Source organism: Sander vitreus, chromosome 4 (assembly GCF_031162955.1).
Source record: "Sander vitreus isolate 19-12246 chromosome 4, sanVit1, whole genome shotgun sequence".
NCBI classification, from domain to species: domain Eukaryota; kingdom Metazoa; phylum Chordata; class Actinopteri; order Perciformes; family Percidae; genus Sander; species Sander vitreus.
The window spans coordinates 20,892,508-20,914,026 of record NC_135858.1 but is presented as its reverse complement, the minus strand read 5'-3'; the positions used below and the strand labels follow the sequence as shown (position 1 = coordinate 20,914,026).

At 39.9% G+C, this 21,519-nt stretch overlaps 3 protein-coding genes across 5 annotated transcripts in view; 2 read left to right on the top strand and 1 right to left on the bottom strand.

Moving 5' to 3' along the window:
* Positions 1-70: 70 nt before the first annotated feature.
* tbc1d20 (TBC1 domain family, member 20) lies at positions 71-10,025 on the top strand. 2 transcript variants are annotated; one of them, XM_078248982.1, is made up of 8 exons: positions 71-1,006; positions 1,270-1,455; positions 1,626-1,706; positions 3,218-3,269; positions 3,463-3,564; positions 6,839-6,980; positions 7,385-7,563; positions 7,793-10,025. In XM_078248982.1, the coding sequence occupies exons 1-8, from the start codon at positions 910-912 to the stop codon at positions 8,055-8,057; spliced, it is 1,104 nt and encodes a 367-aa protein (XP_078105108.1). In that variant the 5' UTR covers positions 71-909; the 3' UTR covers positions 8,058-10,025. The 2 variants fall into 2 exon arrangements, with proteins under 2 accessions (XP_078105108.1, XP_078105107.1); XM_078248981.1 differs by having other exon boundaries at positions 3,083-3,269.
* A 445-nt stretch (positions 10,026-10,470) lies between these two features.
* On the bottom strand, positions 10,471-18,904 carry rbck1 (RanBP-type and C3HC4-type zinc finger containing 1). 2 transcript variants are annotated; one of them, XM_078248980.1, is made up of 13 exons: positions 18,720-18,904; positions 18,582-18,629; positions 17,996-18,140; positions 17,567-17,663; positions 16,969-17,167; positions 15,775-15,908; positions 15,497-15,670; positions 14,461-14,621; positions 14,173-14,269; positions 13,500-13,679; positions 13,302-13,400; positions 11,827-11,970; positions 10,471-11,693 (listed from the first exon to the last, which is right to left on the bottom strand). In XM_078248980.1, exons 2-13 carry the CDS (start codon positions 18,619-18,621, stop codon positions 11,613-11,615), a joined length of 1,551 nt encoding a protein of 516 aa, XP_078105106.1. In that variant the 5' UTR covers positions 18,622-18,629; positions 18,720-18,904; the 3' UTR covers positions 10,471-11,612. The 2 variants fall into 2 exon arrangements, with proteins under 2 accessions (XP_078105106.1, XP_078105105.1); XM_078248979.1 differs by lacking the exon at positions 18,720-18,904 and having other exon boundaries at positions 17,996-18,205.
* A 1,541-nt stretch (positions 18,905-20,445) lies between these two features.
* necab3 (N-terminal EF-hand calcium binding protein 3) overlaps positions 20,446-21,519 on the top strand; it is a 39,814-nt gene continuing 38,740 nt past the window's right edge. The window contains exon 1 of the mRNA XM_078247493.1: positions 20,446-20,568. Within this exon, the coding sequence (XP_078103619.1) occupies positions 20,446-20,568 (123 nt within the window). The remainder of the gene's footprint in view (positions 20,569-21,519) is intronic.

The window sequence follows — 21,519 nt, the reverse complement described above, 5'->3', positions numbered from 1 at the left end:
CCTGCTGCTCAGTTCATGAAGCTGCTTTTTATAGGCTCTGTCTGTCCGTTTCGTTTTCGTTTTAAACAGAACACACCACACCTAGAAGTGTGCAACATGCATTTGTTTATGAGGCACGTCAGGTAACATCAGCACACATAAAAATGCAGTTGCATAACAGTTTAGTATGTAGCTAACGCGTATGGCTAAGTGTACAGTGCCATGGAAGTAGGCCTTTTATCAGCAATATTAGCTAGGACATTTAACACAGCAGAATGGCTCAGTCATACAGGCATGTTATCGGATTGTGATCGAAGAGTATATAGTGTGATTAGCTAGCTAACGTTAATTATTGAGCAGTATTTTAATTAATTGTTGTAGCTCGTTTATAAGTTAACATGTTTTGTATGTAAAATCAACTATCTACGTATTTATTTATTTTTACAAATAAAAAAAATACATGTACTATTAGGCTATATTAACACAGCCGAGGAGAGATCGGAGAGGTACGCCTCCTCCTCTTCGACTCCCATCATCGCCATCATTTTGACCTACGTCATCAGTCAGTCTGACTGAGCAGGGAGGCTAGCTAAAGCTAAAGCTTTGTATCATATTTATTAGTCGCATTTGTCAGTGTAAACATGTAGCCGTTTCACGGGTGTAACCGTATTGCTATTAAGCGGCGTTTCTTAATTGTTAACCAGTTTGTCAATAGTACGAATAAATGATGGCTGTGTCGCCGAAAATAGCAAGGCTGTGTAACGGTAGTGTTAGTATGACAACTAGCTAACACTGAATAGCTAGCTAACTATCGGGCCGTGTTTGTATGAGGCTGGCCTTGCTAATTAGACAGTTAACGTTAGCTAGCTTCCAGTTGACAGCCACGAAGGGCTAACTCGAGGTTAGCCAAGCAAAGGAGGATGGCAAGTAATGCAAATTAGCAAGGACACATCAAGAACTGGAGAAAAAATGAATACATCTAGAAGTGCTGGTGCCTCGTCACCTGTAAATGGAAAACAAGTGAACGGTAAGTGTGCCATGTCGCTGATTTAACGTTAGCTAGCTAATCAAATGTTTTGAGCATTGCAGCAGCTAAAACAGACTCAAAACGCTTTTTAATGTCAAAAACGTGATCGCTTGTGTCTGATGCTGAAGTTTGCTAACTGCCCTCCATAACCTTTGCAAATGTGTTAACTTACGGTCACGTTAGCTGCTTAACGTTAACTGTTCCAGGATAAAAGTAAGCACAGGCCAACTTGTTAGTTGAACACAATGTTTTCTGTGTCTCAGACTGGGATACCAGACGGAAGAGGAAAATTGCCGACATCAAACAGGCCCTTAGTGCGAGTCCAGTGGATGTGGCTGCTTTGAGGAGGATGGCTATCAGTGAAGGAGGTCTGCTGACTGATGAGATACGCTGTCAAGTCTGGCCTCGGCTTCTCAACGTACCTCCTCACGTCTTGGAACAAGAGCCAGGTAATATACGTAGCCTATACATGCACAAACCGAGCAATATAGGATTCATAGTTCCCTTTCCCACTATGCATGACAAATGTTAACATACAGAGTCTTAGCAGGTGCAATATATCCCATATACAGTATTTGACTAGTGAATGACTTTGCTGATAGTGACATGTCTTGTCTAGAAACGGTAGAGCGGGAGAATAACAAAGACTACAACCAGGTGCTGCTGGACGTCCAGCGCTCGCTGCGGAGGTTTCCACCTGGTGAGTAGGTGTGTGTGCGCGTGTGTGTGCGCGTGTGTGTGCGCGCGCGCTTAACACTCATAACGTTACACTTACAGATGAACACACTCTACCAGGCTGTGAACCAATCCTGAGCACCAAATCTAGAGATTTTGACTTTCAAGTTAATGTGTTAAATATATTGTATTGCAACCTATACTTTGTAAATCAAGGGGTTCTGAACCAGACAAAAGAACATATTTGCTAAGGGGTAAAGGGGTTAGGTTTCATTTGGAACGTATTAGGGCTGAACGATTTTTGAAAATAATCTAATTGCGATTTTTTTCAAAAATATTGCGATTCAATATGCGATTATTTTTTAAACTCTTTGGCTTCTGTATTATTCAACAAAGACAAGCAATAAATCATTGTATAGTATGAACAATACAATATTAGATAGATTAAACAAACTGTTCTTTCCTGGAGGCCAGGCCTGTATGTGATGATGAAGTTAGGTGATGCATGAATTTATATGAATGACATCTTTTATTTAACTACTTCAGTCACAGTAGTATATTGAGCACTGACCAAGCCTGGTGTAAACATTCATATGAAAGTCAGCAACAAATCACACAAACTAAAGTGCAGATTGCAGAAATATAAACACAAATATGTGGCTTTACCACACTTAGTATTATTTACATTTAATTATCATTTACTGTAATAAACATGTGGATTGCACTTTTTAAACACTGTCTTTGAACTTTACTAGACAGTTAAATAAGTAAAAATATAGTATATACAGTATATACAACGGTGTTATTTTCTTTTACAGCGCACAGCTTCCCCTCATGAAGTTACGTGCCGCGTGCATGACAGCGTCAACATTCACACTTGGAGACAGAGAGGCTATCGTTACATTAGCAGTAGCATGCTGCTGGTCTCGCCGTGGGATTAACTGTACTAATAAAACCTTTGAAACAACGCAGCCACGCTGCTGCGAAAGCTCCCCGAACGTCATTTATCAGTCTGATTGTTACCCCTCTCAGTGGCAGTCTCCTCCACTCCATATCTTTATAACGGAGCTAACCGCTAATCAGAGCTAATCGTTGCTAACCGAGCCTTCAGTTCTGCGTGCCTGTATCCATTAACTGCATGTATGGACTCGAGCCCGAATAAAACCCTTCATTTTATTAAAACTGTATCTTCTATTTGAATGAAGAGTATAATACAACAACAACAACTGTTTCTACATTGGTTTATCATACACCGATATAATTTATTATGACTGAGTTAGTTATGAAACATGGGTATTGCTGCACCTCTGACATTTTGTATCTATGGGCTCAATAGCGAGTGGCATACCTAAAGCCTATATAAATTAACAAGTGGGTTTTATTTTGGGTGGACTTGTACAGGTATGCCAGATGAGCAGAGGGAGGGTCTCCAGGAAGAACTAATTGACATCATCCTGCTAGTTCTGAAACGCAATCCCCAGCTGCACTACTACCAAGGATACCATGACATTGTTGTCACCTTCTTATTGGTCCTAGGAGAGCGCCTTGCAACTGCTCTTGTGGAAAAGCTATCCACGCACCACCTCAGGTACTTACCATATTTATAATCTGCAGCATCTTTTTTTTTTTTTTATTCTACCAGTTATTTTGTCAGTTTTTCTTTCTCTGTTATGTGTCCACATGTCAGAATAAAAAATATCCTCTCCCTCCCTGCTCCCCTCCTTCAACAATGGTCTACTTTGCACTCTAATAAATGCTCTCTGTTGTATCCTTTTTTTCAGGGACTTCATGGATCCAACCATGGACAACACAAAACACATTCTGAACTATTTGATGCCCATCATTGACAGGGTCAACCCTGAGGTGCATGACTTCATGCAACAGTAAGGCTCCCTGCTGTTTTAGTGATAAGAGGTCAAATCATTATTTTCTGTCTCTCATTAGAGGTTACCTGTAAGACATGAAACTTTATTCTTAACAGAATGAGAAATCCAACCTCACTTTGTATGCAGTATGGACATTTTTCAAGGTTACAGCGCCTATAATTAAGGCAGAACTGTAAAGAATATTAAAAGGCTTGGTTACACTTTACTTGAAGGTATCTACATAAGAGTGACATGACCCTGTCATGAACGTGTCATAAACATTATAAACAAGTCATAAACGTTGATGACATAACGCTTCTTTTAGTAAGTGTCATTCGGTTTTTGTCATGACAAGTTAGGGTTCATGTGTCATGACAGTGTAGTGCTGGGAAATGTATCGATATTATATCGATATCGCAATATGAGACTAGATATCGTCTTAGATTTTGGATAGCGTAATATGAAGTGTTGTCTTTTCCTGGTTTTACAGGCTGTTCTATTATTTACCTTTACCCAGTAAGTCATTAAATCATTTCTGGAGATTATTTATCAAAAATGTCATTGTGTAAATAACATTTTGTTAAAGCACCAATAGTCAACCATACAATATCGTCATCTATATATTTGGTCAAGAATATCGTGATGTTTGATTTTCTCTATATCGCCCAGACCTATGAGAGTTGCATGTGTTCATGACAGTGTCATGTCACTCTTATGTAGATACCTTCAAGTAAAGTGTTACCAAAGGCGTTATACCCAACACACCTTTCCCTATGGTTATTAATACATATACCAAGATATTCTTCCAATTAAGGTTAATGTTAAACCTCAGCATGCTCAAATCAAAAGATGATGCTGATGTTGTAAATGAAGGAGAAGGGTGACTGAGCACTTACACCATTCTGATTCTATAATGACAGCTTGAGTTGCGTCTGTAAAGACTTAACTCACCAGTCATTTAATCCTCTTCTTGGAGGGCTTACATGACTGTTGCCCTCTGTCTTTCAGTTCCAGATACTAGGGGTGGTACGGTTCATGAAAAAACATCCAAACCGCTTGGTTCAGAGCGTGTGTGTGTCGCACGGTTCGTCAGTACACTGTTAATGTGCACTAACCACTTACTGCCGTAGTGCCCACTTTCGACACCTATGTTAAAACACTTACTGGAAACGACGAGGGGGGTGAGCAACATGAACGCAAAACATGGCAGCTGATTGGACGAACGTACCGAATTTTAAAACGGACTCTAATGGCGTCTCGTTCTGAATACGATCTCGTATTTTACGAAAATAGTTCACCGAAAAGTGTTTCTGAAAACATTTTAAGCGAGAAATAGGCCATACAGTTGCTGAATCTGTCTGCTTTTTTGATCGGCAAAGGTCAGTTTAAAAGATTTTCCTCAGATTTTGAGAGGCGCCGAGCTGACCGCTCCTCAGGTGGAGTGTGGAGTGCTGCAGGTCACGTCACATGCAGAAATGTCAAGTAGGAGAGATAAGGAAGGCTGCCCGGAGTTGGAGGATGCGCCAGCGTCGTATATAGTCTGGTGTGTGGGAACATTTTGGATTTCATGTTACCTATGATGACAGCGGAAATAAAACAATAGATAGAACTGCCACTGTATGCATGTATAGTGCAACATGCATTCAATATGCTAATTTTAGCTATATATCATATGCTGAAGTATATTTCTGGAGTGTTAAAGATTAAAAGAAAAAATAACAAGAACTGTATAGAACCGAAAAACCGTGACCCTAAAACTGTGATACGAACCGAGCCGTGGATTTTGTGAACCGTACCACCCCTACCAGATACCATAGCATAACTAATTTTTAATAAAACATGCTACTAGAGCCAGACCGATATATCGGCAGGCATTTTACAAAGTATCGGCATTTATAATGGCCGATAAATGAATATTTAAAAAATAAAATAAAAATGTACGAAACACCCTTCAACCATGTTATGAGTGTTGGCGTTGCATAGCTTGTCCACCAGAGGGCACTCTACAACGTCCCTGTTAGCAACACTCGTGTTTAACCCTACAGTCACATTAGCTACAAGAGACCGAGACAAAGCGACAGGCTACCATTCATTTTCAATGGGGGTGGCCGTTTGCCAGCGACGAGCTTGCCGCTGTCACAAGCAAGGCGGGGACAGAATAGAGAAGAAGTCTATTTTATGCAAATGCTGAGCGATGCGACAAAGCGACTGCCAATCGGAGTGAAGGCAGCGTGACGTATGTCAGTGGCCCAAGTCGAAGAAAATAATTCAAGATGGCGGAAAACGCTTCAGGACATCGTATTTATGTATAAATCTGATATGTTTGGCATTTTATCTCCATATATTTTGTTACTTTTATCGAGAAATAAATACTTTTGGAATCCTCCACAGTAAAATACAGACACACTTTACACCGTTAACACTTTACACTTTACAGCGTTAGCTGTCAGCATTGTAACTGTGTTTAATCCAGCTACTAGCTAGCGGTAGGCTAACGTTGGCTGCTGTTGAGTATAGTGTTAACTAGCGTCACGTGCAGCGATGTTTCTGTTGCCTGTAACGTCTGTTTCAGAGCATCAGAGAGAAGCGCAGACATATCAGTGCCACCGAAATGAAGCGCCGAAATCCGCGTTGCTATTCGGTCTGGTAGATACAGGTCATGAAGGCACCTGTGTCGTATTAGCACCGGATTTCGGTACCCAACCCTATTCAGGAAGAAGATTTTTATAAGTAAATGTTCCAATTAATGATCCAGGCAGCGCATTCTCATCTCCCTCCTTCATTTTACAGTCGAATGGTGGCTAGAACGGCTCTGGGTCAAAGTTCAATATGGAATGGATTAATCTGCGTTATTTTTTTAACGCGTTATTTTTCCTCCAGATTAGTTAATCGAAATTAACGCGTTATTTTGACAGCCCTAATTTTTATACATTTTTATTTTTTTATTATTTTTTTTTATCAGAACTTGAATATATTTTGATGTCCCTTTTGTTCTGTTGTGACAATAAAAGTTTTTCAAACTGCATTATCATATAATTTTAGTGAGGACTGATAAATAACTACAAATAACTAATGTTAGGGAAACCTTTTTGTTTTGAGCATTTCTGGATTTTTTTTTTAAATTACCGGATTTTTAAATGGCCAAATGTTTGTATTGATATCAGCCTTAAAAATCCTTTATCGGTCGGGCTCTACATGCAACACATTGTCCCCGAAGTGGAGCAATGAGCGCATGTTACAGTTTTGTGCACTGATCTAAGTTGATCTCTGCCATGCATCGACTGATTCTTAGGGCTGAGGTGGGGACAGTCTTCGCCCTCAGTTGGCTGATCACCTGGTTTGGCCACGTCCTGTCAGACTTCCGCCATGTTGTCCGGTTGTACGACTTCTTCCTGGCCTGCCATCCATTGATGCCCATCTACTTTGCTGCTGTGGTGAGTTTCCTATAAATAGCCCTCCTAGTTTTACAGTTCAGAATGACTTAATTTAGAATCTCTGCTTTAATTTACCGTACATGAACCAAGTCTGCTAAATCAATTGTAGGCAAGAACATTTTGTATGAGCTACATTTATTGAGTGTGAGTCAGAGGCCAAAAGTTACGCTTTGAAGAGGTGTTCTTTTTATTTCTAATTGACACTAAAGTTTTTGGTGGTTGATATGACTGTGTACATGCTGCACCAAGATCTTCTCTGACAGCATATTTGTGTTGAATAAACGTATATATTCAAGTAAGGACAATCAAGTTCATTCTCGTGTTCATCAAAGTGAAGATTGACCTGAAGTACACATTTTCCTCATCATGGGTAATGGCCTGTGTTATTGGTACTTGTGTTGCAGATCGTACTGTACAGAGAAGAGGAGGTGTTGGAGTGTGAATGTGATATGGCCATGGTTCATCACCTGCTATCTCAGATTCCCCAGGATCTGCCATATGAGACACTTATCAGCCGAGCAGGAGACCTCTTTGTCCAGTTCCCTCCCTCTGAACTGGCCAGAGAGGCTGCCTCACATGACGGGTAATTAACTCTTTTGGGGTTCCACCTTGCCTTTACAAATGCTACCTGCCTCAGTGGTAGCAATCTTTCATTTTTATCTGCTACCACATTTGCACTCTGAAATATGACTATTACTATATATAACAATAATCACTTCTTCTCAACTCTTGTTGCTCACTGTTCTTTTATTAACACTTTCATTTTCTGTCTGTCGTGGTCTCTCTATGTATCTGTGTCTTTTCCTCCTAAGCATGGCAGCCTCTACCTTCAAGGACTTTGACCTTGCGTCCACTCAACAGCGACCAGACTCTGTTCTCCGTCGCCGACGCAGACAGAAGCAGGCTACACTCGAGAGCTCAGCAGCCAACGCAGCAGTGACGGTAGCCCGACCGTCAGCAGCACGGCGGCTTGTTCGCCTGGCTGTCATGGGTCTCACGGTGGCTTTGGGTGCAGCAGCTCTCGCTGTGGTCAACACTGCCTTGGAGTGGGCCCCCAAACTGGACTTGTTTCCTTGAACTGCTCCTCTTTTACCCTTATGCTCCAACTGTATCTGTCCTTGACTGGTTCTAACTGGTTGGTCTGTTTCCAAGAAAACTCTATTTATGGAAAAATGTATGGAACCACAAACCATGCAGTCATGGAGTTTACTCTCTAAACTGAAGTTAACGCTCCTCTTTTGTCTTCTGGGATGTGTCTTAACATCCTACGTAGGGCTTCTCAGGCTCCAGCTGAAGGTCCTTTTATGACTCCTGGAGAGCCTGCACCAGTATAACAACTACTGCTGGTGTGTGAAATGAAGAATCCACCCTGTTATAATGAAGAGACTGTTTTTCTAAGAACTATTACCGATGGGGTCATTGTTAAAGTTTATTTATATTTGGTATTAGGATAATCTGATATTGAGTTATGCTTACAGAGATGTATGCTGAAAGCTTGGTGGACTCACTACACTTGAAACTGCTGCCAATTAAGAAAGCTGGAGTGGATGAATGAGTGTATGCGTGGTCGGTCATGGTTTTGTTGTTCATTTGATACCTGGACTGAGACCAAATAGAGGATTGTTAGAGTCCTCTCTGTATAATTTACAGTTTCTTAATTTATAGGTATGTAAGCAGCCGTATACAGATATGGTCATGACACACAGGCACTTTTTAAGGCCACCATTGTATTATGTTTTAGGTCATTTTGTCACTTTTTTAAGAAGTTCAAATAAGCCTTTTTAGTCAAGAAACAAATCTTCCTCTCTGGGACAGAGTATCTGTAAAACATGTCAACAGTTCACCCTACACATTTTAGTTCTGGCTCATGGTTGGGGTCAGCAAAACTATCTGCAAGATGTTTTAAACAAAATGTGATTAGTGTAATCAAAGTAAATGTTGTATCTCAAGACCTCATAGGATTAGACCCCAGAATGGAGTACAGCTTTCACAGCCCAGGAAGTAAAAAAAAATCTACCAATATCGAAATTTGTTTTACTAGAACTTTCTAATTATTCAGTCACCTAACTGTTTGGTTGCATAACCTTAAAAATGGGTCTGTGTTTCATGGCCTGTAATGATTAGGGTATCCTTTCTGCGTCACTTTTTATGGAGTAGATGATTAAATCTCTCCTTACAGTTTAGCAACACACGCACTCACTCAATGCCTCGTAACGTAAAATATCAGAGCTGGTATAAACAGCAGGTAAAATGAAGTGGAGAATGTGGTCTTAGGGTTGGCACAGTGGAGACCCAGTTTGCACTGACTGCATCAGTTTTGCAAAATCACTTTAAAATCAGTTTGATAGGTGCTTTTCTCACTGTAAGGGTGCTCCTGTTGGGGGAAAAAAAACACCCGAGCCTTCAAATGAATGCTATCCAAGGTTTTTTTGTTTTAAACATAAATTTAGCTTTAACACATGCTATTTTAGTAAGTTGGATTGCTTTGAGTGTAGCATTTGCATTTCAGAGGCAGTCCAGCTCATTCCAATGTTCCAGTCATTTTCATTTGATCACATATTTAAAGTAATGGGGGATTGCTTAGTTTTCCGTCATTCTAAGATAGTGGATTGGGTTGTCTATAGTCTTTAATGATGTATTTTGCTTAACAGAAAATCTTCTTAATTATTGACTTCTAGGTCACCTACATTGTACAGCACAACAGCTAGTCAGTTAGCTGTATTAGGAACTAAATTCTTGGACATCATCCTATATATCATGGTTGATTGGTTTATTGCCTTTTCTAGTGAACCACTGGTTCAGCTGGTAGGGATCTACAAAACTCAAAGTGACGGTGACCTGGAACATATCTAAGGACGCTCTGAGAGTGTAGCTGTTCAGCAGTATCGTTATGCACCATGTATCTGCACTTGGTGGTTTTCATTTGTCAATGCACTAAATGATTTACCTGCCTTTTTATGTTTTATTTTGTTATAATGAAACTGTCCTACTAATGTAAAGTTGTACAAGAGAATGCTAATAAACTAGTGAAAATGTTCCAATGTACAGGTTTGGACGTAGTAATTCACATGTACCGGATATGATTTATATATTGTGCTAGCAAAGTACACTGGTATTAAGATTTGCACTATAGAGCTACCAACTAAATACCATTTTTATACAGCAAGGACATATTTTCAGATTTGAGAAAGATCCACCTGAGCCTTTAAATAAATCATGCAAATAGTTTAAAACTAAAGTCATGTAAAAAGTAAATGACAAGTTTTTCTAATCGTATTTTTAATAACCGTACATGGGCCATTTTAGGAAAAATGTCAAGTATATTTTGTCAAGTTTATCTCAACAGCTTCAGCTATCCTGTTGGATTGAGCGGACCTTTTTCAGCTTCAGCTACACTTCGTCAGCCTCGGCTGTCCTTTGTCCGACTGGTTGTTCTGTAAGCTCAATGTAAACATAGTTTTCATTATGTTACAATAACGCTCTCATGATATACTTGTGGTTCCAGTTTATTGGAGTTGAGGAATGTCTCTTTTAAAAAAAAAAAAAAAATGCAAGTGAAGCCCAACAAACTTCATGGATACCGGACATAAACTAAATATATTGTACATGTAAAAGCACATTCATTACTGTAGTTCTTAAAGAATGAGAAGAGAGAAGAACTACAGTTAAAGTCCTGAATACAAGACACAAAATACAGCATTAATTATGCATTATGGAGAAAAGTGCTCCAGCAGCTTGTTTTTCCTTTATGAACACATTCATTCATCGTAAACATCCTTCACCACAGCCCGATTAGTCGACTGAAAGAAAATATATTGCTTTTATAGTACTGATAATAAATCAATATTTTAGTCCGCAAACATACAGTGGTTACAACTTCAAAAAACATTTTGGTCAGTTTACTTAGGAAGATATCACTTCCAGGAAAATATCCAGCAATCGTAACACTCATTGTTAGTTCCGGTGTTATATCTACTAAATGATGAGTTGTTAAAAATACAAATCGAATCATAAATTAATGTTATTGTTAGTTGTAGTTAATTAGGTGTAACCATACTTCACACAGGAAAGAAACAAGAATGCAATATTTTTGTAATTATTAGCTGTGGGGTGGCATTTTGATATACTGTATTTGAGTATTTAAGCATTTTCTTGCATTTTTGTGTAAAAGATTAAAAGGATATTTTGTTGTGTTTATCTGATCAAGTTTTGAATTAAACTCAAGCACACGCAGTAGGATTGCTGGCTCAACAAACTGGATTGTGATGAAAGCAGTAGCCGGAGGTCAAATGTATACTAAGCATTAATTCCTGACAGCAAAGGATTTTTATAGCAGAAGATCCCAGTAAAGCTTTTTTTTTTTCACACTTTTGACAGATAGTATCCTCAGCTGTGGAGATGTAGTAGATAGCGCTGGCAGTTTGTATAGCTTTGTGTATAGCATTCATATTGCATCATTGCTACTGCACAAACAAAGTACAGTGTCTTGTTACTATACCATTAAAAACAAGGCTAAAAGTAAGTGAAGAACACAGAGCATTGACAGCATTAACAGCCCATGCATCAGCTAAGGTCTGTGTTTCTTCAGATGTTGCATGTGATTGCAGCAGTGTGTTCATTAGTGTGCTTCCCTCAGTGGCAATTTTGGCAGTTGGGATGGCAAGGTTGATGATTGACTCTGCATCTGCAGCCCCCAGATGTGTCGCCACTGCCCTGTAAGATACAACAACAACAAATAGTCATACACGCAGCTCAAACACATGCACCAACTTTCCTGAATACTGAACCAACACCGTGACAAGTGTTTTTTTTTCCTTCTACTTCAGAGGTAGGTGAGTATTTTTACATTTGGTCCCCAGCGAGCTTGTTTGGTAACCCAGCAGATCTCTGTCTTGCACATCAAACAGCAGATCCAATCACAGCCATCTTTCTTCTGGACGATGATGTCACACCGTGGACATTTCATGGCCTCTCCATTCTGTAGCAGGCTCTTTATTGAAAAACAGGGACATTGTGTAAAATTTAAAGTAGCCACAGGAAGAAATGCTCAAATAATACAGTACAACTACTTAGACAATCAACACTGAATTACACTTGCGTTCGAGATGATTGAATAACATTTTTAAAACAGTTTATATTTTAATTTGTTTTACAATTAATCGATTGTTAATTAATCAAAATCTAAAGTTTATCCTAACAATAACTCTGTTTCCCTGGTTACGCCTGAGGGTTGGACTAATACCTCAAACAATCATTCCCATCCTAAAAGGTTCTTATGCAATGCAAACGTTGTTCACTCCTCCAGGAAATAGGAAAGACCTTAGATACGACTTGCCTCCCTTTAGCAACGGGAGATGTTTACAGTCCGCTCAGCTCGTAGAACCCTTCAGCTTAGCTATGAGCCAGAAAGCTAACGCTATGCTAGCAAGATCCAAAGTCAATAACATTGTGTACAGTTGGCTATCAGTAAAAATCATTTGACAGTATGTTGAACAACAAGACAAGCTAGTTATCCAGCCATGTCATTGTCTCTGTTATGATTTCTCCCTTTTCTGCCTGCTGTTGGCTTCTCTGGCTTTCCTGGCTGAGCTGGCAGTTTGGGAGGGTTCGTCAGCTAATTGGTGGACACCTGGTTAGGCCTCAACCAAGACTATTTATAGGCAAATAGTCTAAGTCTATAACGACTGCGATGTGTAACGTTACTGTCGGCCGCAGCCTGAAGAAGCGACCTGAACAGCAAACGGGATGTGAGATAACGTTATTCGCTGTGAAACAAAGTCAGTCCAGAGTGGAAGTATAACTTACTTCTTACAGCTTGTGTGTTAGCGCCATCCTGTGGTGTTCAGAGGACGAGTTGGAAATAACAGATTCACATTTCCTTTTTGTTTTAATTTAGCACATTCATTTAGAACAGTAAACAGTCAGTTTCACCAAAACTACTTTAGAAGGTGCCCTACATCCCTTTTTTATGGACACCCTGCAGCAAATCATTAACGAGTATTCACCCAGACCATGGTATACATTTTTTTTTTTTCATCTTCAACAGTGTTTAGTTTGACTCCTACAGGATGTAATAAAGCACTTAAGTTTTACATTTAAGCCCCTTCAGAACCTTCTGTACTGGTTTATGGTTTACTGAGTAGTGCACTGGTGCCAAACGGTAGTGCTGCACAGGAAGTGTTTTTTGTTTATTTGTACTAAGGTTGCTACTGCTGCACGTTTCTCGATCAATCCTGAGCGGCAAGCACCAAATAGCACACAAGTGTTTATTGCCAAATGTCATCAACAGTGCAACAGCCTGCAGCTTTAAGGTCGACCTACCTCTAGCATCTGCTTAGTTTGCTGAGCCGCCTGGTCGTTCTCTGCTCGGATGCGCAGGTCATCCTGGTAGTCCTTGCAATTCATGCCACTATGGATGGCCTGCAAACACATACAACTTCCTTTATGTTTGGTGCTTCTACTATTACTACACAGTAAGATAATATCGGTCAGTTAATATAGTGAATGTCAGAAAACTACCCTGCAGAGAATGCAGTTGGTTTCATTGCAGAGTTCACAGTCGAACTCATTGACTTCATCCTCGTAGATGCACCACCCTCGACAGTTGGGAGTCTTACAGTGGAAGCTGTGCTCTGAGCGGCTTTCTGCAATGTTCAGACGCAACTCCAGAAACCGCTGGTGCTCCTCTTCTGTGAGCAGCTGTATCCAGGATCATACGAGAGAGAGAGAGAGAGAGAGAGAGAGAGAGAGAGAGAGAACATACTGTGTAGTTATACTACTATATAGCTATACTACTATACTACTATAACCCCCACCTGACTTGCTATTTACTGTACTGTAGATCTGCCGTGTTCTGTTGCGAGTGTTGTGAGGTTCTATTTACTCAAAAAAGATTCTTAAAAATAATTAAGATTAATAATAAACAGCACACATGTGCTTTTATGTTGCATGCTCCACTAACACAAGTGCTTACATTTTACAGGTCACATCACATTAGGTCTACATTGTGCTCAGTTTAACTTGAAATTTTTTTCTGTAATCAATGTCCATTGAAAGATCTGAAATTATAATCTGGTCACAGATGGAACACATAAGTGTGTGGATTATCATATTTTTTTGTAGGTTATTATTTTCCATCAATTTTGAGATTTTGACCATCCAAAAGTTTGTTGATCTCCTGTCTTACACTCACCGCTTTGATCTCTCGGTCCAGTAGCTTGCTCTCACATTTCTCAGGACAGGACACCTCAGCATCTTGACTGTTCACTATTGTCCCTTTTAGACACTCCCTTAACAAGGACACACACATACACACACACACACACACACGTACACACACAGTCTTTAAATACTAACGTTTGCACATGCTGCAGATAATGGCACGTACGTGGCCATTGCAGACTTTTAGAAAGCAGAAAAAAATACTTTTATCCCTTTTACAACATATGATGAAGTCACAAACTGATTAATTGTGTCAGACCTGCAGAAGGTGTGTAGGCACTCTCTGAGCACGATGCCCTCTTGTGCCGCCAGGGGAGAGAAGCAGATGGGACAGTCTGTCTCTGTGGCGTTGGAGATAAGGTTCTGTTCTTCTGTTGCCAACAAGTGCAGAAAGTTCCTCTCCCGTTCCTCCTTCTGAGCCTTCATAACCAACAAAGGGAGGGAGGCAATCACAGTACAGAGATTCACTACAAACTGCCATGAGTCATTATGAACACCATTATCTGGATGGGAAGTGAAACCTCTGAAGACTGTTGAAAACAAAAAGCTCTTGGCATCTGCTTCAATAGTTTCCATGAGCATCACCACCAAAGTTTTTTGGACTAAGTTTTACTTTCCAAAATCAGTGCATCATCAGCTCTGTGGCTAACAAAGACCTACACCCACATTGATTTTATCTACAAGATATCAAAATGTATGCAAATTGTAAAATGAGAATGGCACACAACATTGCATAGCTTCAAATTGGAATATTAACAAAATATGTCACAGAACAAAATATACAAACAATTTAAGCTGGTGGCTGATATGGACTACAGACATTTTCTTTTCTCATAAATGTAAAACCTTGTTGGAAAGCTGGCAAACAAAGGCCCGGCTTACTATACACTCAGTGGCCACCAAATTCGGGTACATCAGTACAATCTTATACAATCAAATACGGCTTTTCTGCCATAAAGTTTACTTTTGGGACGCATGTAATGGCCAAGTTTTGTTTGACACTGTTAGAGAGCTATTATTTCAATTATATGTTTGTGAGGGTGTTGTACTGAACTGCATTATATTGAGAGGTGTTTCTAATATTCTGCCCCTGTAAATAGGGAGGACAACTATGTCCTCAATAATAAACATTTCAAGTTTTAGAAATACAAAGATGACTCTAGCTAAGATGTGAGCGGCGCTGTGTTGCAGGGCTTTTGCCGATTGGCCCCCACACAAGAAAATTAGATTCGGCATCAGGCTGAAAATATTCCAGGAATCGTAGTTGCCTGATTTTTAATGAACAGCATTGTTACCTGTTCGTACTGCAACATGGCCAGTTGTTCCTGCTGAATTCGAAGAACCTCCTCCCGGTCTGGCTTGTAGATGTCAGGCACCTGGTAATCCTCTGGCCGGTCCCCTCCACACATCTCACAGCCAGGACGCGTTGGTTTGTTCAAGAATGTACACATAGCACAGGCCCAGCCCAACTACACCCAGACACAGATATACAGTATCCCTTTACAGTCATTTAGACACTCACACGCTCAGTCACACTGCTGGCAATGTCTAAATGCAGAGGTTGTATTCTTACCTGAGGTTTAGGAGGCACAGCAGGTTTAGGAGGAGGAGGAGGAGGAATATGTTGAGTCTCTGGAGGAGGAGCAGTCTTCTCACCACCACCTCCGCCCAGCCCTCTGGGAAAAAGTTGCATTGACTCCACAATGCCTGAGAATGAATTATCATTCTATAAGACTTAAATTTAACCGGTAAGATGAGTTGTTAATTCCACCTGTAATCAAGGCGGGTTTTGAAACTCAATATATTTTCAGTACTGACCAAAACGTGTCTTTATCAAATAACAAACATTGTCAAATAACACGTATGCATTGTATGATTGGACAGTTTCTTTGGTTTGTTTACTTATTATTTGATCAGACTTTGCGTAATTAAAACTTAGTATTGCCTAAGTAGTTTGTTATTCATCCCAAAAACTCAAAAGGTATTGAAATGGAACTGTAATTTTTTAAAGCCTCTGATTTCAGTTATTGTGGCTGATTAGACCTCTGCTCAGGTTGAAGGTGGGCCGGAGCTTTGATGGGAATTTGTTATGTCACAAATTTCATCTACCGATAAGAATGATTAAGGTGTAATTTGCCCTGCCCTATCAGGTGCAAAAAAAGCTGAAAGAAAGGTGTCAATCAATCAGTCTAGACACACCCACACAGTCCTGGGAAGAGGTCTAATCAGCCAGACTAACTGAAAACACCTGTGTGGGAGGGCCTTTAAAAAAAGAAAAGTCATTAAATAAGTATATTCATCACTTTGCACTCTGGTTGTTATGAGTCAGTATTACGCTGCTCTGTTGAATGCTCAATTCTGATTGGTCAATTACAGCATTCTGTGGTCTGTTATTTCTGAATAGCAGACTGCTGCCATGAATAACAGACCGTTGCTATGGAGGCAGTTCTGATCATAAAGTCTGGAGGACCATTTTTTGGATCAATAAAATCATTTTTAAATCAATATTTTGTGCCAAATGATTGATTAGCTGTGTAATAAGCAGGATAATGTAGAGCGAGGGGGTCATTATAGTGAATTTGGGTCGATGTCCTGCATCACCCTGTCTGGGTTTCATTCGCAATAATGACATAACGATGACTACATATTCAACAGACGATATGTTTGACAGACTGATTGGTTTTTAATTAAACTGATTAACTGACAAAGAAAATTAGTTATTTTCAGACTTGATGTGTGTGTGTGTGTGTGTGCGTGTCTTACTGACCCTCTATGCGTTGTTGCTCCTGGTCCTGCTTGTATTGCTGCCGTGTAAGATGAGCAGCTTCGGCGGAGAGGATGAACAGGAAAGCCTGGTCTCCGTCCTGACGGACACCGTGGCTGTACAACGACTCCCGATCGTGGGCCAACCGCTTCCCGATCACCCAACGCTGCAGCGAGGGGAGGAACCCAAAGTCATGGCTGATCTGTGAACGTCAAAATGAGGGATGGACAAATTATTCAATGACATTTTGATTCAACATTTTTTACAGAAAGTGTGAATGCACTGTATTTGTGTTCATGCACATTCACCTAAAAACCCCACAAAATAACCTGTATATGAACAAATTATAGCATCAATTAAATGTCATGCTTTAAAGACCTAAATTAAAACAATAAAGCTTTAAACACAATAACAGAGGCCCATTGACCTATTACCACATACTACTGTACAGTTAATGTTTGATGACAAAACAAAGGAGACTTAATATCACTGATAAGGTTTTACAGGTTTGTAAGATTTAATAGATGTTAAAGTAATAAAAAAATAAATAAATAAGGCTTTTAGATCATCTGCTGTAAGTGTTGTGCTGTCAAATGAGTACCTTGTCTTTAAGTTGTGCAATTGTCATGTCACAAGAAACCACAACAGTCATTGGGATGTAGGCATCTGACTGAGCATCCTCCACTCCAACCCGCAACCTATTGAATAGAAAACAATGACATCTGTGGCCTTGTCTTGATTTTTACATTAAATATGCATCCAACCTCCACTTCTTTCAAACTTCTAAATACAGTAGTAACCACACACAGACACACACACACACACACACACTTTTGTTTTTAATTTCGCGTTGCCACACTTGACCTTCATTCTCGTATCCTTATCAATTATAGAATTCCAATTCCAAGCAGACCTCACTCTAAAAGTAAACACTGCCCTTATAAAGATGGAAATCCTTCCCCAGAGGCAACCAAGTTCCTGTTTTGGTTGTTGTTTTGGAACCATTTGGCTAAAATAAGATGTGTCCCACCTTATGGAGTCCTGAGGGTAGGCCTGACTGCGGACCGTGACAGACACTGGAACAGACAATTGTGACAGTCTCTGGCACAGTTTGACTGCTTCCTGTTCATCCCCACTGTTGAGGGCTTCACTCAGAGAGAGGGCCAGTTCCTCCGCTGCAAAGGAAGATTCCTCACGTGGCTTGTTATTATCAACACACTTCATTTCTCCTTAGTGATGACTGTTAACATTGGATGGCACTGTTTTGTGTATTTGTGCGTTGACAATAGTTTTCTCCCCCTCTTGTCTCACACATCAAGAGTATTAAGGTTGAAAAATATTAAATAGCCTAGTTAACCTACTACGACTGTTATTTAATTCAATGGGACTTTTATAGCCCTAACTAGAGAACGTAAGTTTAATGACTAATCAAAACAATGACCCACTTTAACTATCCTCTGAAACACTGACAGAATTCAATGCTAAACAGTAACATAAGCCGATATAAAACATTTTTTTCATACAGACATTAATTACATGTCATATATTAAAAGTAGGATTTGTGACATGACATTAGATCGCTCATAACAAAATCGAAACCAAGTTGAGCTGCTCACCCTCTTTCAACTCGATTCTCGATGTAACTTCAGAGTCCATAATTACACCTGAAACGACAGGTAGCACAGAATGTATCGCGCGAACACAGAAATTACGACAAAACAGACTATAGTCCATAAGACAAGTTCACATCCAACCTTCTCGGGTGGTGTTGCTGCAGTCCTGTCCGCATACAACACACACTTCCTCTAGTCGACCTAAATGTAAGACGTGCAGTTTATATGTTTAATTTGAAGTAATAATCACAGCCAAGTAAAGACTGAACTACTTGTTGTTCTCTTTTTCTGCCGCGTTGTCTAGCTCTCACTTTTCAGTAGGTAGAACGGAACGGAAAGTGAAACTGACTCAAGTTCAGGAAGAGGAATTCTTTTTACATCTTTATTTAAAACACAATTAAAGCATATTCCAGTGACAAACTCAATGTTCAAGTAGCAATCTTTCACAAATACAGTCATACCTCCTGAACAGAACATTGTCATTTTAACAGTTCTCCACTATGGGAAATAAAACGTCAGTAAATGATGGCCATAGTAAATAAAAAAACAAGGTTGAAGTATCGAAATAGTACAGTAAAGAATATCAAAGCAAAAAAAAAATGCATAGTATAACAATATCTATAAAAGTTAAATTCAGTCACAAGTGTACAGTTTCCTGGCCTGGGCGCTATTGACCTTTTTTTATACATTTGTTGAGCATAGAAAGTTCGTTTTGTAGTGCATTCCACACGGGGAATTTTTGCAAAGCGACATTTGTGTATAACATATTTCATTATTATTATAACATTATTAACCAAGAATTCAATTATTTTGTCCTTTTAGAATATCCCTAACTGGATAGTTTTGAAAGGAAGAGGAAATCTAAAAGGGTCGCTTGGAATCGCTGTGCTCCGCCCCTCGACTTACTACTCCTAGAACGGTTTTTATGATTTAGATTTTAAATAGTCTAAAAACCAATTAAATATGTCCTTTAAGTAGGTAGCCTATCTCACCGTGTTCACACCGTCGTTTTAATTTCCTACTTTTAATTACTGCAGCCAATGGGCTATCCTACACCAATTATGCCTACAGTTCAAAGGTACGACTACAAATTATTAATTGCAATTCTTAAAGCGGAAAAAAACCTGCATGCAATACAATAGCCAATGTATTGGAATATAATCGATTATAATAGACTAATTATATTTTTTTTAAAAAAAGAAAGAAAAGAAGAATGTCAAAACGATGACTTCCAACATCCAGTAGATGGCAGTGTCTGATAAATGTGGTCTAGTGGAATTTTACAGCTCAAAGTTGTTTCTGACACGAATGCATCAAAATCTTTACGTTAAACTTTACATTCAATGTACATTTTAATCTGACTGTATTTGACCCCTACATAAGAAGCACGTGATAAGATAAACAAATTGCATCGTTAGTGTTAATAACAGTAATAAGTAATAACTCTAAAATAATTAAATGATCTCTCCCTGCATCGCAGTATTCACATAAAAGGGTTATAGTTCTGATTCCGAAATATAGGATTAGCCTACTTGTGTTCCATGCATTGACGGACAACACAGATAAACAAAACGTTAGGGCTGTAAAGAGCATGTGGTCCTGATGAAGTAACACTGTGATCCAGATGCACGGCGCAGGTAAACGAGCCAATCACTGCGGCTCCAGCAGGAGGGGGCTGGCAGCTCTGCTCGGCAGCTCACCACAAAGTTGCAGAGCATCTCCGAGTCCCCACCTGCTCCGCCTTTACTTGGTATCTGTCACACCTGCAGCGTGCCTCTCCTCCAGACTACTGCCGTTACTTTACTTCAAGCTTTCCCGTTCAGCGAGCGATCCGCCCGATCACGGTGTTTCTCGACGCGTTTCAAAGATGCTGGCTTGTACGGAGATGATCACTATGTGCCTGCAGTCGGCCAAACAGAAGCATTTTCGGGCTCAGCAGCATCAGCAGCCGCTGCACAGCGCCGGGCAAGGGCTTACTATCTTTCATGATGTGAGTGCATTGACTCTCTTACTCTATACATCACCATGAAAACTGTTTGTATTCTATCAAATGATTACAGCTATTATTAATCTTGCAAGTATTCTCAGTGTCTTGTCAAATGAACTGTAAACATCCAAATACATTTTAACTGCATACAATCATAAAGAGTGGAGAAATAGGCTATATGACTATCATCTGATCTAATTTTGACTCTTTTTTTGTTTTAATGTTTTTCTCTTGTATACCACATATATATCACATGTATATCACACACCCAAAGATGAAGATGTCAGGCATGATTGTGCGTGCACGTGCATGTGTGTGTGTGTGTGTGTGTGTGTGTGTGTGTGTGTGTGTGTGTGTGTGTGTGTGTGCCAGAGGAAAGTAGGAAGAGCTGCAGCTGCTGCCTCTGCATGATAAATTAAGCTCTCACAGTCGGACAGGTTTAGGAACTGCTGGGGGTTCTGCTCTTTTTGTTGCACACACACATATTGTATGGACCTCTGGGTTTTCAAAGCTTTATGCAGCAACACACACACACATACATACACACACACACACACACACACACACACACACACACACACACACACACACACACACACACACACACACACACACACACACACACACAGACACACACAATCATGCACACAGACTACCCCAATTGGAGTTTAAACCAACAACACCCACTGCCTGATTAACCTGCAGCACTGCAGCAGAAACTATCCATCAACACAGTAATTATTCATCCATCACATACTGACATGTTCAGGGTTAGTAGGCCAATGATGTGTCCAAATCTAAGCTTTCCCTTACTGACATCTTTCTCCGTCACGAATACAGTGCCCAGGCAGCCTTGTCTAAAAACGGACACATTACTCACATGGCAGAATTGTCACTGCATCCGTGCAAACTGTCCCTGAACGGGGTGCAGCACCGAAGTGCCTCCACATTTAG

Coding starts and splice junctions, on each gene's coding strand:
- tbc1d20 (XM_078248981.1), top strand. CDS start 910: ATGCAAATTAGCAAGGACACATCAAGAACTGGAGAAAAAATGAATACA. Junction 1,456..1,625: donor CGTCTTGGAACAAGAGCCAG/GTAATATACGTA, acceptor TGTCTTGTCTAG/AAACGGTAGAGCGGGAGAAT. Junction 3,565..6,838: donor GTGCATGACTTCATGCAACA/GTAAGGCTCCCT, acceptor ACTGATTCTTAG/GGCTGAGGTGGGGACAGTCT.
- rbck1 (XM_078248979.1), bottom strand. CDS start 18,189: ATGAAGTGTGTTGATAATAACAAGCCACGTGAGGAATCTTCCTTTGCA. Junction 13,401..13,499: donor CCAACTGCATTCTCTGCAGG/GTAGTTTTCTGA, acceptor ATGTGTTTGCAG/GCCATCCATAGTGGCATGAA. Junction 11,971..13,301: donor AAACTAAGCAGATGCTAGAG/GTAGGTCGACCT, acceptor TTTTCAATAAAG/AGCCTGCTACAGAATGGAGA.